The sequence below is a fragment of the Eucyclogobius newberryi genome, unplaced genomic scaffold (assembly GCF_026437365.1).
Source record: "Eucyclogobius newberryi isolate DKJ021-1_F unplaced genomic scaffold, fEucNew1.0.hap1 SCAF_756, whole genome shotgun sequence".
NCBI classification, from domain to species: domain Eukaryota; kingdom Metazoa; phylum Chordata; class Actinopteri; order Gobiiformes; family Gobiidae; genus Eucyclogobius; species Eucyclogobius newberryi.
In genome coordinates, this window is record NW_027316452.1 from 1 (window position 1) to 17,336 (window position 17,336).

Genomic DNA, 17,336 nt, shown 5'->3' on the forward strand with positions numbered 1-17,336 from the left:
GAAGGACGTAAAATACAAAACGCATCATTGTCATCGTGCGTTTCAAAGATGTTCTCAATAGTATGAAATCTAAAGTTTAATGCATTTATAATAGCCTCACAATTAGTGTGAATACTTATTTGATTATTATTAGCTGCATTTTAGTCAAGTCAAAGCGTTAAAATATTCAATTAGAGACAAAAAAATGGAACAGAATATTTACAGTAAAAACAACATCTTTGTAAGAAATGTTTTGAAGGTTTTCGACATCATGGAGCAAAATTATGGAACAATTATTATGAATTTATCTGAAAGAAAAATCAATATAATAAAATATATAGTTTTCATAATAGTAATCTTAATACTAATATATACATATACTTCTGAGTTGATTGGAAAAAATAAATAAATACAACTTTTTCAAAATGTTTTAATATTAATACATTTTTACTGAAAAGATGTTTTTTTTACAGTCAAAAATAAAGTGTTCAGTGTGATTTTCATCCGTTCATCTGACCAGAAGCTTTTCTGTCAATTTGAGCTAAATAATTAATTGTAGGCGTGGCCTAAGGATGGGCCCTTCCTGGTTTGTGCCACGCCCCATCACTTCTGTTTATGTCATTTTATTTTGTGTAAACGTCTTTATTCATTCAGTGAAATACAAAGTGAAGTACAACATTCAAAACACGAGGCTGAGTAGTTCTGGTGTTCCATGATTCTGCTCTTGACATGAAAGCGTTCGAGGACAAACAGTTTGACTTCATACACTCTCTTTGATATAATTATGTATTACATCATAAACGTGTCCAAAGGTCCAGAAAGCCTTGTTTTTGAAGTTGGGTGTTTGTGAGAACCGAACGTGACAAACAAACAAGCTCCAAATGACCGAATATTGATCGAATGTTTATTGTGAAATCAAACTGCGACTCAGACTCACAGGGAGAACGTGCAAACTTGCTCATTTTTTTAACCCAACAAACTCATTAAAGAGACACATAATCCCTTTGGCAATTAGATTTTCCCTTTGGCGGTCGGCAAATGGACTTAAATCCTAATGCTTTTCTCCAGCCGCAGTCTTGGCCAGCGCTGCGGTCCGGCCAGTTTGAGAGAAGTGGCTGGACTTTTTGTGGGTAAAATTAATGAATTGGCCGACTGATTGGCTCGTTAGGCGCTCGAGACGTTTGTGCGTTTGTTTACCAGAGGCTGCGTGAATAAATCATACTTTGACGGACATGTTTGATTGGATTAGCGGCGGTGGGATGGTTTGAACAGTCGGCAGCAGCACCGAGGAGGCTCTGCTGCAGCGTGGGAAGCAGAAAAGCACATTAAGAGATTGGGTTTCTGAGCTGCCGGGACGGGTGCTGCTTCCGTCGATAAAACGCTGACGACCCTGAACATAAGAGTGAAGGCGAAATCATTCACTCCAGAGCTTGTCCAAGTGTGGGGCGCGCCCGTTTGGGTGTGTGTGCCAGACGCCCGTCACGCGTGACAGACGTGTTTAGAGCAACAGAAAAACGCCCAGCGCTGTCCTGGTTCCCTTTACTGTCGTGGTTCCCTTTACTGTCGTGGTTCCCTTTACTGTCGTGGTTCCCTTCGCTGTCCTGGTTCTCTTCGCTGTCCTGGTTCCATTTGCTGTCCTGGTTCCATTTGCTGTCTTGGTTCCCTTCGCTGTCCTGGTTCTCTTCGCTGTCCTGGTTCCCTTTACTGTCCTGGTTTTCTTCGCTGTCCTGGTTCCCTTCGCTGTCTTGGTTCCCTTCGCTGTCTTGGTTCCCTTCGCTGTCCTGGTTCCCTTCGCTGTCCTGGTTCTCTTCGCTGTCCTGGTTCCATTTGCTGTCCTGGTTCCATTTGCTGTCCTGGTTCCATTTGCTGTCCTGGTTCCCTTTGCTGTCTTGGTTCCCTTCGCTGTCCTGGTTCTCTTCGCTGTCCTGGTTCCATTTGCTGTCGTGGTTCCCTTTACTGTCGTGGTTCCCTTTACTGTCCCGGTTCCCTTTACTGTCCTGGTTCTCTTCGCTGTCCTGGTTCTCTTCGCTGTCCTGGTTCTCTTCGCTGTCCTGGTTCTCTTCGCTGTCCCGGTTCCCTTCGCTGTCCTGGTTCCCTTTGCTGTCTTGGTTCCCTTCGCTGTCCTGGTTCTCTTCGCTGTCCTGGTTCCATTTGCTGTCGTGGTTCCCTTTACTGTCGTGGTTCCCTTTACTGTCCCGGTTCCCTTTACTGTCCTGGTTCTCTTCGCTGTCCTGGTTCTCTTCGCTGTCCTGGTTCTCTTCGCTGTCCTGGTTCCATTTGCTGTCGTGGTTCCCTTTACTGTCGTGGTTCCCTTTACTGTCCCGGTTCCCTTTACTGTCCTGGTTCTCTTCGCTGTCCTGGTTCTCTTCGCTGTCCTGGTTCCCTTTACTGTCCTGGTTCCATTTGCTGTCCTGGTTCCCTTTGCTGTCCTGGTTCCCTTCGCTGTCCCGGAAACCAGAAGTTTCTTGAGAGTCAAAGAAAAGACGCAAAGTTAAGTAAACTACGGTTAGAGGTGAAAACATAGAAAAACATGGTGAAAGTGATAAAAACCCAAAGATCACGCTACAGCCGACGGGGAACAGGGTTTGTAATATGAATGAATGTATTATTGACCCATTTTAAATGTTTATTTTACAAATGTTTGGAAAACAGTTATGCTAATGTATTGAGCTTGTAACAGTGATTATACGAACAAATGGTAATTCATCTTTATTTGTTCTTGACTCCTCCAGTGATGAATGTGTGGTTTTAACTTTCTATTTCCATTTAAATCCAGCGACGTGCCACCTCTGTGTACTTAGTGCTTTAAGTCGATTTTTTCATGCGATTTACTTCTGTATCTGCACTTTCACGTAAGTAACTTCTTCCAGCACTGCCCCAAATACTGTTGACTCTTGCCTTTCTAAATTGCTCCCAGAATGCTTTGTGTTCAACTTTTGCAATCCACATTTCCATTTTTTTGGCTGTTCTCCCGCGACCTCAGAAAGTAAAAACCTGTGTCTCTTCTCAACAGCTGGAGCCGGGGCCTGAACCATGGAACCTCCCGTTACATGTAAGTGTGTTTACAGCGCACTGCTGCGCACAAGGTCACGTTTGAATGGATGCAACGTCTTCACTCGAAAATCAAACAAACAGTGCAGGTTTTAAGAGCTTCCTGCCTCAGAGTCGGACAGGAAGAAGAAGAAGAGTGTTTTTACTGCAAGCAAGACATGTTTAGTCCTGGTTTAGTCCTGGTTTAGTCCTGGTTTAGTCCTGGTTTAGTCCTGGTTTAGACCTGGTTTAGTCCTGGTTTAGACCTGGTTTAGACCTGGTTTAGTCCTGGTTTAGACCTGGTTTAGACCTGGTTTAGACCTGGTTTAGTCCTGGTTTAGTCCTGGTTTAGACCTGGTTTAGACCTGGTTTAGTCCTGGTTTAGTCCTGGTTTAGTCCTGGTTTAGTCCTGGTTTAGTCCTGGTTTAGACCTGGTTTAGACCTGGTTTAGTCCTGGTATAGTCCTGGTTTAGTCCTGGTTTAGTCCTGGTTTAGACCTGGTTTAGTCCTGGTTTAGTCCTGGTTTAGTCCTGGTTTAGTCCTGGTTTAGTCCTGGTTTAGTCCTGGTTTAGTCCTGGTTTAGTCCTGGTTTAGACCTGGTTTAGACCTGGTTTAGTCCTGGTATAGTCCTGGTTTAGTCCTGGTTTAGTCCTGGTTTAGACCTGGTTTAGACCTGGTTTAGTCCTGGTTTAGTCCTGGTTTAGTCCTGGTTTAGTCCTGGTTTAGACCTGGTTTAGTCCTGGTTTAGTCCTGGTTTAGTCCTGGTTTAGTCCTGGTATAGTCCTGGTTTAGTCCTGGTTTAGTCCTGGTTTAGACCTGGTTTAGACCTGGTTTAGTCCTGGTTTAGACCTGGTTTAGACCTGGTTTAGACCTGGTTTAGTCCTGGTTTAGTCCTGGTTTAGACCTGGTTTAGACCTGGTTTAGTCCTGGTTTAGTCCTGGTTTAGTCCTGGTTTAGTCCTGGTTTAGTCCTGGTTTAGACCTGGTTTAGACCTGGTTTAGTCCTGGTATAGTCCTGGTTTAGTCCTGGTTTAGTCCTGGTTTAGACCTGGTTTAGTCCTGGTTTAGTCCTGGTTTAGTCCTGGTTTAGTCCTGGTTTAGTCCTGGTTTAGACCTGGTTTAGTCCTGGTTTAGTCCTGGTTTAGACCTGGTTTAGTCCTGGTTTAGTCCTGGTTTAGACCTGGTTTAGACCTGGTTTAGTCCTGGTATAGACCTGGTTTAGTCCTGGTTTAGTCCTGGTTTAGTCCTGGTTTAGTCCTGGTTTAGTCCTGGTTTAGACCTGGTTTAGTCCTGGTTTAGTCCTGGTTTAGTCCTGGTTTAGTCCTGGTATAGTCCTGGTTTAGTCCTGGTTTAGTCCTGGTTTAGTCCTGGTTTAGTCCTGGTTTAGTCCTGGTTTAGTCCTGGTTTAGACCTGGTTTAGACCTGGTTTAGTCCTGGTATAGTCCTGGTTTAGTCCTGGTTTAGTCCTGGTTTAGACCTGGTTTAGTCCTGGTTTAGTCCTGGTTTAGTCCTGGTTTAGTCCTGGTTTAGACCTGGTTTAGACCTGGTTTAGTCCTGGTATAGTCCTGGTTTAGTCCTGGTTTAGTCCTGGTTTAGACCTGGTTTAGACCTGGTTTAGTCCTGGTTTAGTCCTGGTTTAGTCCTGGTTTAGTCCTGGTTTAGTCCTGGTTTAGACCTGGTTTAGTCCTGGTTTAGTCCTGGTTTAGACCTGGTTTAGTCCTGGTTTAGTCCTGGTTTAGTCCTGGTTTAGTCCTGGTTTAGTCCTGGTTTAGACCTGGTTTAGACCTGGTTTAGTCCTGGTATAGTCCTGGTTTAGTCCTGGTTTAGTCCTGGTTTAGACCTGGTTTAGTCCTGGTTTAGTCCTGGTTTAGTCCTGGTTTAGTCCTGGTTTAGACCTGGTTTAGTCCTGGTTTAGTCCTGGTTTAGTCCTGGTTTAGTCCTGGTTTAGTCCTGGTTTAGACCTGGTTTAGACCTGGTTTAGTCCTGGTATAGTCCTGGTTTAGTCCTGGTTTAGACCTGGTTTAGACCTGGTTTAGTCCTGGTTTAGTCCTGGTTTAGTCCTGGTTTAGTCCTGGTTTAGTCCTGGTTTAGACCTGGTTTAGTCCTGGTTTAGTCCTGGTATAGTCCTGGTTTAGTCCTGGTTTAGTCCTGGTTTAGTCCTGGTTTAGTCCTGGTTTAGACCTGGTTTAGTCCTGGTTTAGTCCTGGTTTAGTCCTGGTTTAGTCCTGGTTTAGACCTGGTTTAGACCTGGTTTAGTCCTGGTATAGTCCTGGTTTAGTCCTGGTTTAGTCCTGGTTTAGACCTGGTTTAGTCCTGGTTTAGTCCTGGTTTAGTCCTGGTTTAGTCCTGGTTTAGTCCTGGTTTAGACCTGGTTTAGTCCTGGTTTAGTCCTGGTATAGTCCTGGTTTAGTCCTGGTTTAGTCCTGGTTTAGACCTGGTTTAGTCCTGGTTTAGTCCTGGTATAGTCCTGGTTTAGTCCTGGTTTAGTCCTGGTTTAGGCCTGGTTTAGTCCTGGTATAGTCCTGGCTCTGTTCGTTTGGTCTTGCTTTTGTCCTGTTCTCATTGTTCTCGTCATTTTCGTCATTCTCATCGTTCTTGTCGTTCTCGTCGTTGTCGTTCTTGTCATTCTTGTGTTTCTCGTCGTTCTTGTCGTTCTCGTCATTTTCGTCGTTTTTGTCGTTCTCGCCGTTCTTGTCGTTCTCATCGTTCTCATCGGTCTCGTTGTTGTCGTTCTCATCATTCTTATCATTCTTGTCGTTCTCATCGTTCTCATCGGTCTCGTCGTTGTCGTTCTCATCATTCTCATCGTTCTTGTCGTTCTCATCGTTCTCGTCGGCCTCGTCGTTGTTGTTCTCATCATTCTCATCGTTCTTGTCGTTCTCGTTGTTGTCGTTCTTGTCGTTCTTGTCATTCTCGTCTTTCTCGTTGTTCTCTTCATTTTCGTCGTTGTCATCGTTCTCGACGTCCTCGTCATTCTCGTCGTTCTCGCCGTTCTTCTCGTTCTCATCGGTCTCGTTCTTGTCGTTCTCATCATTCTTGTCGTTCTCATCGGTCTCGTCGTTGTCGTTCTCGTCGTTCTCATCGTTCTCATCGTTCTCATCGGTCTCATCGGTCTCGTTGTTGTCATTCTCATCATTCTCATCGTTCTTGTCGTTCTCATCGTTCTCGTCGTTGTCGTTCTTGTCATTCTTGTGTTTCTCGTCGTTCTTGTCGTTCTCGTCATTTTCGTCGTTTTTGTCGTTCTCGCCGTTCTTGTCGTTCTCATCGTTCTCATCGGTCTCGTTGTTGTCGTTCTCATCATTCTTATCATTCTTGTCGTTCTCATCGTTCTCGTCGGTCTCGTCGTTGTCGTTCTCATCATTCTCATCGTTCTTGTCGTTCTCATCGTTCTCGTCGGCCTCGTCGTTGTTGTTCTCATCATTCTCATCGTTCTTGTCGTTCTCGTTGTTGTCGTTCTTGTCGTTCTTGTCATTCTCGTCTTTCTCGTTGTTCTCTTCATTTTCGTCGTTGTCATCGTTCTCGACGTCCTCGTCATTCTCGTCGTTCTCGCCGTTCTTCTCGTTCTCATCGGTCTCGTTCTTGTCGTTCTCATCATTCTTGTCGTTCTCATCGGTCTCGTCGTTGTCGTTCTCGTCATTCTCATCGTTCTCGTCGTTGTCCTTGTTGTTCTTGTTGTTCTCATCGTTCTCGTCGGTCTCGTCGTTGTCGTTCTCGTCATTCTCATCGTTCTCGTCGTTGTCCTCGTTGTTCTTGTCGTTCTCATCGTTCTCGTCGTCTCGTCGTTGTCGTTCTTGTCATTCTCGTCTTTCTCATCATTCTTGTCGTCCTGTCATTTTCGTTGCTCTCGTTGTTTTTGCCGTTCTCGCCGTTCTCATCGTTCTCGTCGTTCTCATTGTTCTCGCCGTTCTCATCGGTCTCATCGGTCTCGTTGTTGTCGTTGTTCTCGTCGTTCTTGTCGTTCTCATCATTCTCATCGTTCTTGTCGTTCTCATCGTTCTCGTCGGTCTCGTCGTTGTCGTTCTTGTCATTCTCGTCGTTCTTGTTGTTCTCGTCATTTTTGTCGTTGTGATCGTTCTCGACGTCCTCGTCGTTCTCGTCATTCTCGTCGTTCTCGCCTTTCTTGTCGTTCTCATCGTTCTCATCGGTCTCGTTGTTGTCGTTCTCATCATTCTTATCATTCTTGTCGTTCTCATCGTTCTCATCGGTCTCGTTGTTGTCGTTCTCATCATTCTTATCATTCTTGTCGTTCTCGTCGTTCTCATTGTTCTCGCCGTTCTCATCGGTCTCATCGGTCTCGTTGTTGTCGTTGTTCTCGTCGTTCTTGTCGTTCTCATCATTCTCATCGTTCTCATCGTTCTCGTCGTTCTCATTGTTCTCATCGGTCTCATCGGTCTCGTTGTTGTCGTTGTTCTCGTCGTTCTTGTCGTTCTCATCGTTCTCATCGTTCTCGTCGTTCTCGTTGTTTGCAGCTCTGCGTGACGACCCGGACCTGCAGCTGATGATGACGGGCTCGACTCTGCGGAAGGTGAAGTCGCGCTCGTGGAAGAAGCAGAGACACTTCCGGCTCCTGGAGGACGGACTGACCATTTGGTACAAGTCCAGGTGGGCCGGGCGCGGTCACTCCACATGTGAGTCCACCAAACCTTTATTAAAACCTTTATTCCTTTTGTTATTGTGTGTTATTTCAGAAAAGTACTGCAGTACTGCAGGACAGGGCCAGTGTACTGCTGTACTCCAGTACAGGGCCAGTGTACTGCAGTACTGCAGTACTGCAGTACACTGGCCCTGTACTGCAAAAAACACTTCAAACAACTTTGCTGAATGTGAGGAATTGTTGTTGGAGCGAGTTCTTTGGCTCAGACACATTTTAGTCCAGACCTGGTTTTAGTTATGTTTCTCCATCTGGAGGTCGTTTGTGAAGGTCACGAGCCCAAACCCTCTGTCCCAGGTCAGACTGATGTTCATTTATTCATCCCCTCTATTCTCTCTCTCTCTCCCCTCTCCCTCCCTCTCTCTCCCTCTCTCCCCTCTCTCTCCCTCTCTCTCCCCCTCTCTCCCCTCTCTCCCCTCTCTCTCCCTCTCATCCCCTCTCTCCCCCTCTCACACCCCCCTCTCTCCCCTCTCCCTCCCTCTCTCTCCCTCTCTCCCCTCTCTCTCCCCCTCTCTCCCCTCTCTCTCTCTCTCTCTCTCTCCCTCTCACCCCTCTCCCTCCCTCTCTCCCTCCCTCTCTCTCCCTCTCTCTCCCTCTCTCTCCCCTCTCTCTCCCCTCTCTCTCTCTCCCTCTCTCTCCTCTCTCTCTCCCTCTCTCTCCCCTCTCTCTCCCCTCTCTCCCCTCTCTCTCTCCCTCTCTCCCCTTTCTCTCCCTCTCTCTCCCCTCTCTCTCTTTCTCTCTCTCCCTCTCTCTCCCCTCTCTCTCCCTCCTCCCCTCTCTCTCCCCTTTCTCTCCCCTCTCTCTCCCTCTCTCCCCTCTCTCTCCCTCTCTCTCCCCTCTCTCCCCTCTCACCCCCCCTCTCTCCCCTCTCCCTCCCTCTCTCTCCCTCTCACCCCTCTTCCTCCCTCTCTCCTCCCTCTCTCTCTCCTCTCTCCCTCTCTCTCCTCACTCTCTCCCTCTCTCTCCCTCTCTCTCCCCTCTCTCTCTCCCTCTCTCCCCTTCTCTCCCTCTCTCTCCCCTCTCTCTCTTCTCTCTCTCCCTCTCTCTCCCCTCTCTCTCCCTCCTCTCCCCTCTCTCACTCCCTCTCTCTCCCCTCTCTCGTCCCTCTCTCTCCCTCTCTCTCCCCCTCTCTCCCCTCTCTCTCTCTCTCTCTCTCTCCCTCTCACCCCTCTCCCACCCTCTCACCCTCCCCACAACACCCACACACACCCCACACACACTCCCACACACACCCCACACACACCCTCACACCCCACACACTCCCCCACACACCCCACTCACCCCTCTCTCACTCCCTCTCTCTCCCCTCTCTCCCCTCTCTCCCCTCACACACCCCACACACACCCCCACACACCCCTCTCGTCCCTCTCTCTCCCCCTCTCTCCCCTCTCTCTCTCTCTCTCTCTCTCCTCTCACCCCTCTCCTCCCTCTCCCTCCTCTCTCTCCCTCTCTCTCCCTCCACTCCCCCACTCACCCCTCTCTCCTCCCCTCTCTCTCCCTCTCTCCCCTCTCTCCCCACACACCCCCACCACCCCCCCAACACACCCCCACACCCACCACACACCCACCCACACACCCCCACTCTCCCCCACTCTCCCTCTCTCTCTCTCTCTCTCTCTCCCTCACACCCCTCCCCTCCCTCACACCCTCCCTCTCTCTCCCTCTCTCTCCCTCTCTCTCCCCACACACACCCCCACCCCACACACCCCACACTCCCCTCTCTCTCCCCACTCTCACACTCCCTCACACCCTCTCACTCACCCACACACTCCCCACACACACCCACACACCCCCCCACTCACCCACTCACTCCCCACACACACCCTCACACCCACTCTCCCCCCACTCTCCCCTCTCTCTCTCTCTCTCTCACTCCCTCTCACCCCTCTCCCTCCCTCACCCCCTCCCTCTCTCTCCCTCTCTCTCCCTCTCTCTCCCCCTCTCTCACCCCTCTCTCTCCCCTCTCACCCCCTCACACCCCCCTCTCACCCCCTCACACAACCCCCCCACTCTCCCCTCTCCCTCCCTCTCTCTCCCTCTCTCCCCTCTCTCTCCCCTCTCTCCCCTCTCTCTCTCTCCTCTCTCTCCTCTCACACCCCACTCCCTCCCTCTCTCCCTCCCTCTCTCCCCTCTCTCTCCCTCTCTCTCCCCTCTCTCTCCCCCTCTCTCTCTCCCTCTCTCTCCTCTCTCTCTCCCTCTCTCTCCCCTCTCTCCCCTCTCTCCCTCTCTCTCTCCCCTCTCCCCTTCTCTCCCTCTCTCTCCCCTCCTCTCTTTCTCTCTCTCCCTCTCTCTCCCCTCTCTCTCCCTCCCTCCCCTCTCTCTCCCCTTTCTCTCCCCTCTCTCTCCCTCTCTCCCCTCTCTCTCCCTCTCTCTCCCCTCTCAACCCCTCTCACCCCACCCTCTCCCCCCTCTCCCTCCCTCTCTCTCCCTCTCACCCCTCTTCCTCCCTCTCTCCTCCCTCTCTCTCTCTCTCTCCCTCTCTCTCCTCTCTCTCTCCCTCTCTCTCCCCTCTCTCTCCCCTCTCTCTCTCCCTCTCTCCCCTTCTCTCCCCTCTCTCCCCTCTCTCTCTCCCTCTCTCTCCCCTCTCTCTCCCCTCTCTCTCCCTCTTCCCCTCTCTCTCCCCCTCTCTCCCCTCTCTCTCTCTCTCTCTCTCCCTCTCACCCCTCTCCTCCCCACTCCCTCCCTCCTCTCTCCCCTCACTCTCCCTCTCTCTCTCCCTCTCTCTCCCCTCTCTCTCCTCTCTCCCTCCCTCTCTCCCCTCTCTCTCTCCCTCTCTCTCCCCTCTCTCCCCTCTCTCACCCTCTCTCTCCCCTCTCTCTCCCCTCTCTCTCCCTCTCTCCCCTCTCTCTCCCCCTCTCTCCCCTCTCTCTCTCTCTCTCTCTCTCCCTCTCACCCCTCTCCCTCCTCTCTCCCTCCCTCTCTCTCCCTCTCTCCCTCTCTCTCCCCTCTCTCTCCCCTCTCTCTCTCTCCCTCTCTCTCCTCTCTCTCTCCCTCTCTCTCCCCTCTCTCTCCCCTCTCTCTCCCCTCTCTCTCTCCCTCTCTCCCCTTTCTCTCCCTCTCTCTCCCCTCTCTCTCTTCTCTCTCTCCCTCTCTCTCCCCTCTCTCTCCCTCCCTCCCCTCTCTCTCCCCTTTCTCTCTCCCTCTCTCTCCCTCTCTCCCCTCTCTCTCCCTCTCTCTCCCCTCTCTCCCCTCTCACCCCCCCTCTCTCCCTCTCCCTCCCTCTCTCTCCCTCTCACCCCTCTTCTCCCTCTCTCCTCCCTCTCTCTCTCTCTCTCCCCTCTCTCTCCTCTCTCTCTCCCTCTCTCTCCCTCTCTCTCCCCTCTCTCTCTTCTCTCTCTCCCTCTCTCTCCCTCTCTCTCCCTCTCTCTCCCCTCTCTCTCTCCCTCTCTCTCCCCTCTCTCTCCCTCACTCCCCTCTCCCCTCTCACCCCCCCTCTCTCCCCTCTCCCTCCCTCTCTCTCCCCTCACCCCCCTCCCTCCCCTCTCTCTCCCTCTCTCTCCCCTCTCTCCCTCTCTCTCTCCTCTCTCCCCTCTCTCTCCCTCTCTCCCCTCTCTCCCTCTCACCCCCCCTCTCTCTCCTCTCCCTCCCTCTCTCTCCTCTCTCCCCTCTCTCTCCCCCTCTCTCTCCCTCTCTCTCCCCTCTCTCTCTCTCCTCTCACCCCTCTCCCTCCTCTCTCCCTCCTCTCTCTCCCTCTCTCTCCCTCTCTCTCCCCTCTCTCTCCCTCTCTCTCTCTCCTCTCTCTCCTCTCTCTCTCCCTCTCTCTCCCCTCTCTCTCCCTCTCTCTCCCTCTCTCTCCCCTCTCTCTCTTCTCTCTCTCCCTCTCTCTCCCCTCTCTCCCCTCTCACCCCCCTCCCTCCCCTCTCTCTCCCTCTCTCCCCTCTCTCTCCCTCTCTCTCCCCTCTCTCCCCTCTCACCCCCCCTCTCTCCCCTCTCCCTCTCTCTCCCTCTCTCCCCTCTTCCTCCCTCTCTCTCCCTCTCTCTCCCCTCTCTCTCTCCCTCTCACCCCTCTCCCTCCCTCTCTCCCTCCCTCTCTCTCCCTCTCTCTCCTCTCTCTCTCCCTCTCTCTCCCCTCTCTCTCCCCTCTCTCTCTCTCCCTCTCTCTCCCTCTCTCTCCCTCTCTCTCTCTCCCTCTCTCTCCCTCTCTCTCCCTCTCTCTCCCTCTCTCTCCCCTCTCTCTCCCCTCTCTCTCCCTCTCTCCCCTTCTCTCCCTCTCTCTCCCTCTCTCTTCTCTCTCCCTCACTCCCTCTCACCCCTCTCCCTCACCTCTCCACACCCCCTCCCTCCCCTCTCTCTCCCCTCTCTCTCCTCTCTCTCCTCTCTCCCTCTCACCACCCCACCCCCTCTCTCCCCTCTCCCTCCCTTCTCTCCCCTCTCTCCCCTCTCTCTCCCCCTCTCTCCCCTCTCTCTCTCCCTCTCACCCCTCTCCTTCCCTCTCTCCCTCCCTCTCTCTCTCCCTCTCCCTCCCTCTCTCTCCCTCTCTCCCCTCTCTCTCCCCTCTCTCCCCTCTCACCCCCCCCTCTCTCCCCTCCCTCCCTCTCTCTCCCTCTCTCCCCTCTCTCTCCCCCTCTCTCCCCTCTCTCTCTCTCTCTCTCTCTCCCTCTCACCCCTCTCCCTCCCTCTCTCCCTCCCTCTCTCTCCCTCTCTCCCCCTCTCTCCCCTCTCTCTCTCCCTCTCTCCTCTCTCTCTCCCTCTCTCTCCCCTCTCTCTCCCTCTCTCTCCCCTCTCTCTCCCCTCTCTCCCCTCTCTCTCTCCCTCTCTCCCCTTTCTCTCCCTCTCTCTCCCCTCTCTCTCTTCTCTCTCTCCCTCTCTCCCCCTCACTCTCCCTCACACCCCCCTCCCTCCCCTTTCTCTCCCCTCTCTCTCCCTCTCTCCCCTCTCTCTCCCTCTCTCTCCCCTCTCTCCCCTCTCACCCCCCCTCTCTCCCCTCTCCCTCCCTCTCTCTCCCTCTCACCCCTCTTCCTCCCTCTCTCTCTCCCTCTCTCTCCCCTCTCTCTCCCTCTCTCCCCTCTCTCCCCTCTCACCCCCCCTCTCTCCCCTCTCCCTCCCTCTCTCTCCCTCTCACCCCCCTCCCTCCCCTCTCTCTCCCTCTCTCTCCCCTCTCTCCCCTCTCACCCCCCCTCTCTCCCCTCTCCCTCCCTCTCTCTCCCTCTCTCCCCTCTCTCTCCCCCTCTCTCCCCTCTCTCTCCCCTCTCTCTCTCTCCCTCTCACCCCTCTCCCTCCCTCTCTCCCTCCCTCTCTCTCCCTCTCACCCCTCTCCCTCCCTCTCTCCCTCCCTCTCTCTCCCTCTCTCTCCTCTCTCTCTCCCTCTCTCTCCCCTCTCTCTCCCCTCTCTCTCTTTCTCTCTCTCCCTCTCTCTCCCCTCTCTCTCCCTCTCACCCCCCTCCCTCCCCTCTCTCTCCCTCTCTCCCCTCTCACCCCCCTCCCTCCCCTCTCTCTCCCTCTCTCCCCTCTCTCTCCCTCTCTCTCCCCTCTCTCCCCTCTCACCCCCCCTCTCTCCCCTCTCCCTCTCTCTCCCTCTCTCCCCTCTTCCTCCCTCTCTCTCCCTCTCTCTCCCCCTCTCTCTCTCCCTCTCACCCCTCTCCCTCCCTCTCTCCCTCCCTCTCTCTCCCTCTCTCTCCTCTCTCTCTCCCTCTCTCTCCCCTCTCTCTCCCCTCTCTCTCTCTCCCTCTCTCTCCCTCTCTCTCCCCTCTCTCTCTCTCCCTCTCTCTCCCTCTCTCTCCCCTCTCTCTCCCTCTCTCTCCCCTCTCTCTCCCCTCTCTCTCCCTCTCTCCCCTTTCTCTCCCTCTCTCTCCCCTCTCTCTTTCTCTCTCTCCCTCTCTCTCCCCTCTCTCTCCCTCTCACCCCCCTCCCTCCCCTCTCTCTCCCCTCTCTCTCCCCTCTCTCTCCTCTCTCTCCCTCTCTCTCCCCTCTCACCCCCCCTCTCTCCCCTCTCCCTCCCTCTCTCTCCCTCTCTCCCCTCTCTCTCCCCCTCTCTCCCCTCTCTCTCTCTCCCTCTCACCCCTCTCCTTCCCTCTCTCCCTCCCTCTCTCTCTCCCCTCTCTCTCCCTCTCTCCCCCTCTCTCTCCCCTCTCTCTCCCCCCCTCTCTCTCCTCTCTCTCTCCCTCTCTCCCCCCCTCTCTCCCCTCTACAGTCTCAGTTTCAGAGTTGGAGGCGGTCCGTGAGGGTCATCAGTCTGAGCTGCTCCTCAGCCTATCAGCAGAGTTTCCTCAGGATCAGTGCTTCACGCTGGTGTTCCAGGGGCGGCAGGGGAATCTGGACCTCGTGGCCGAGACCCCCAACGAGGCCCAGGCCTGGGTCCAAGGAGTCCGAAAACTCATCCACAAGTCCCAGACCATGGACGAGAAGGAACGACTGGACCAGTATCCTGCAACTGTGGGACTAAACCAGGACCGAACCAGGTCTAAACCAGGTCTAAACCAGGACTAAACCAGGACTAAACCAGGTCTAAACCAGAAATAAACCAGGTCTAAACCAGGTCTAAAACAGGTCTAAACCAGGTCCAAACCAGGTCTGAACCAGGTCTAACCCAGATCTAAACCAGGACAAAGCCAGGACTAAACCAGGACTAAACCAGGACTAAACCAGGTCTAAGCCTGGACTAAACAAGGATTAAACCAGGTCTAAACCAGAACTAAACCAGGACTAAACTAGGACTAATCCCGGACTAAACCAGGACTAAACTAGGACTAATCCCGGACTAAACCAGGCCTAAACCAGAACTAAACCAGGACTAAACCAGGACTAAACCAGGTCTAAACCAGGACTAAACCAGGTCTAAACCAGGACTAAACCAGGACTAAACCAGGACTAAACCAGGTCTAAACCAGGACTAAACCAGGTCTAAACCAGGACCTAACCATGACTAAACCAGGACTAAACCAGGACTAAACTAGGTCTAAACCAGGACCTAACCATGACTAAACCAGGACTAAACCAGGACTAACCCAGGACTAGATGGTGTTTTCCTGAGCTCTTCTCAGATGGGTGCGTGACTGGTTCACTAAAGCCGATAAGAACAAAGATGGACAGATGACGTTTAAAGAGGCAAAGACGCTGCTGAAGATGATGAACGTGGAGATGAACGAGGACCACGCCCTGCACCTCTTCACTGTGAGTTCAGACTGAATGTGACGGTTGAGTCTGCCCTTGTGTCCTTCTGCAAGACACTGCAGCCACAGCGGCATGGGGGCGATGCCAGTGCCAATCTGTGGAGCCACGTTTCGACTGGCGAAGGTCCCAGAGCGACGCCGGTTCACCCAAACATTCTTCAAAACTCAGAAATCATACCTAAATTGCTTTTTCTTCATGAGGCCGATCTCAGCGACGTTTAGTAATCCCAGTGTGTGTGTGTGTGTGAGGGGCGTGGCTAAAGCTAGCGTAAACGGGAACAGTTTTGCCTCATTTCTTTGACTTCTCCGCAAAGCCTCTACACCGCGTTTGAACCTCTCTTTATGTCATGCTAATGCTAATGCTAATGCTAATGTCAGACGCATTATGACCTGGAAATATCAGATTGTGGCTCTTGACAAAGCCATGATATGCCACCAAAAGCAACAAAACGTGAATAAATGTCAGTAAATGTGTCTAAAATCCAGAAAAAAACATGACAAAAACATGACAGGAAGCTAGAAAAACGTGATATGCATCTAAAAGTGACAAAAATGCATCTCAAAGCAATAAGAAATTGACTAAAATGGCCTGAGGTGGGCCCGCAGTGCCTGAGGTGGGCCTGCAGTACCTGAGGTGGGCTCGCAGCGCCTGAGGTGGGCCTGCAGTACCTGAGGTGGGCTCGCAGCGCCTGAGGTGGGTTCGCAGTGCCTGAGGTGGGCTCGCAGCGCCTGAGGTGGGCTCGCAGTGCCTGAGGTGGGCTCGCAGCGCCTGAGGTGGGCTCGCAGTGCCTGAGGTGGGCTCGCAGCGCCTGAGGTGGGCTCGCAGCGCCTGAGGTGGGCTCGCAGCGCCTGAGGTGGGCTTGCAGCACCTGAGGTGGGCTCGCAGCGCCTGAGGTGGGCCCGCAGTGCCTGAGGTGGGCTCGCAGTGGGCTCGCAGTGCCTGAGGTGGGCCCGCAGTGCCTGAGGTGGGCTCACAGTGCCTGAGGTGGGCCTGCAGTGCCTGAGGTGGGCCTGCAGTGCCTGAGGTGGGCTCGCAGTGCCTGAGGTGGGCCTGCAGTGCCTGGCAGTGCCTGAGGTGGGCTCGCAGCGCCTGAGGTGGGCGCCGCAGCGCCTGAGGTGGGCTCGCCGCGCCTGAGGTGGGCTCGCAGCGCCTGAGGCGGGCTTGCAGCGCCTGAGGTGGGCCTGCAGTGCCTGAGGTGGGCCTGCAGTGCCTGAGGTGGGCTCGCAGTGCCTAAGGTGGGCCTGCAGTACCTGAGGTGGGCTCGCAGCGCCTGAGGTGGACTCGCCGCGCCTGAGGTGGGCTCGCAGTGGGCTCGCAGTGCCTTAGGTGGGCCTGCAGTACCTGAGGTGGGCTCGCAGCGCCTGAGGTGGGCTCGCAGCGCCTGAGGTGGGCTCGCAGTGGGCTCGCAGTGCCTGAGGTGGGCTCGCAGCGCCTGAGGTGGGCTCGCAGTGGGCTCGCAGTGCCTGAGTTGGGCTCGCAGCGCCTGAGGTGGGCTCGCAGCGCCTGAGGTGGGCTCGCAGCGCCTGAGGTGGGCTCGCAGTGCCTGAGGTGGGCCCGCAGTGCCTCAGGTGGGCTCGCAGTGCCTGAGGTGGGCCTGCAGTGCCTGAGGTGGGCCTGCATTGCCTGAGGTGGGGTCGCAGCGCCTGAGGTGGGCCTGCAGTGCCTGGCAGTGCCTGAGGTGGGCTCGCAGCGCCTGAGGTGGGCTCCGCAGTGCCTGAGGTGGGCTCGCCGCGCCTGAGGTGGGCTCGCAGCGCCTGAGGTGGGCCTGTAGTGCCTGAGGTGGGCCTGTAGTGCCTGAGGTGGGCCTGCAGTGCCTGAGGTGGGCTCGCAGTGCCTGAGGTGGGTTCACAGTGCCTGAGGTGGGCTCGCAGTGCCTGAGGTGGGCTCGTAGTGCCTGAGGTGGGCTCGCAGTGCCTGAGGTGGGCTCGCAGTGCCTGAGGTGGGCCCGCAGTACCTGAGGTTTCTCTCGACAGATGGCGGACAAACTGGAGCGCGGCTCGCTGGACGCGGAGGAGTTTGTGCAGTTCTACAAGCTCCTGACTCAGAGGGACGAGGTGTGGAAGGTCTTTCAGGACTTCTCCGCCGACGGTGAGCGCCTCTTGCTGGACGAGCTGCAGAACTTCCTTCGGATCGAGCAGCAGGAGGAAGAGGACCGGGCCAGGGAGATGATCGAGCTGTACGAACCCTCCGAGACAGGTGAGTGCGGAGGGCGGGGTCACCACGGCAACGTTTAGTCACAAAAGGGCTTATGACTTCATGTTTTTATGTATTTATGAAAAAGCCGAGTGGCAGAGGAAGTAAAGCTGGAAAAAAGTTGACAAAACAGAAGTAACGCCTCTTACGGGTCAGAGTTAGAGTTCGAACATTCATGTAACGAAATAGAAGTGTTGACATAATATATTTAGTTGTGAAATCATAATATTTGTGGTCGAGATTTGGTCCCATGTGATTTTTTTGAGCCGATACAGATATAAGTTGTGGCCGATACACATAATAAGACCACAAAATGATGTTAAAGCGCCCCCTACAGGTCGGACCACTCACTGAACTAAAACAGAACAGAACTG

The 17,336-nt window shown here is 53.6% G+C and overlaps 1 protein-coding gene across 1 annotated transcript; it reads left to right on the forward strand.

Annotated features, from left to right (window-relative positions):
* Positions 1-2,990: 2,990 nt before the first annotated feature.
* LOC140350609 (1-phosphatidylinositol 4,5-bisphosphate phosphodiesterase delta-4-like) lies at positions 2,991-16,965 on the forward strand (the record flags this gene model as incomplete). The annotated part of the gene is made up of 5 exons (XM_072436173.1): positions 2,991-3,031; positions 7,478-7,636; positions 13,790-14,018; positions 14,640-14,769; positions 16,743-16,965. Coding segments are annotated over exons 1-5 (760 nt in total), but the record flags the coding sequence as incomplete, so codon positions are not given.
* Between the last annotated feature and the right edge of the window lie 371 nt (positions 16,966-17,336).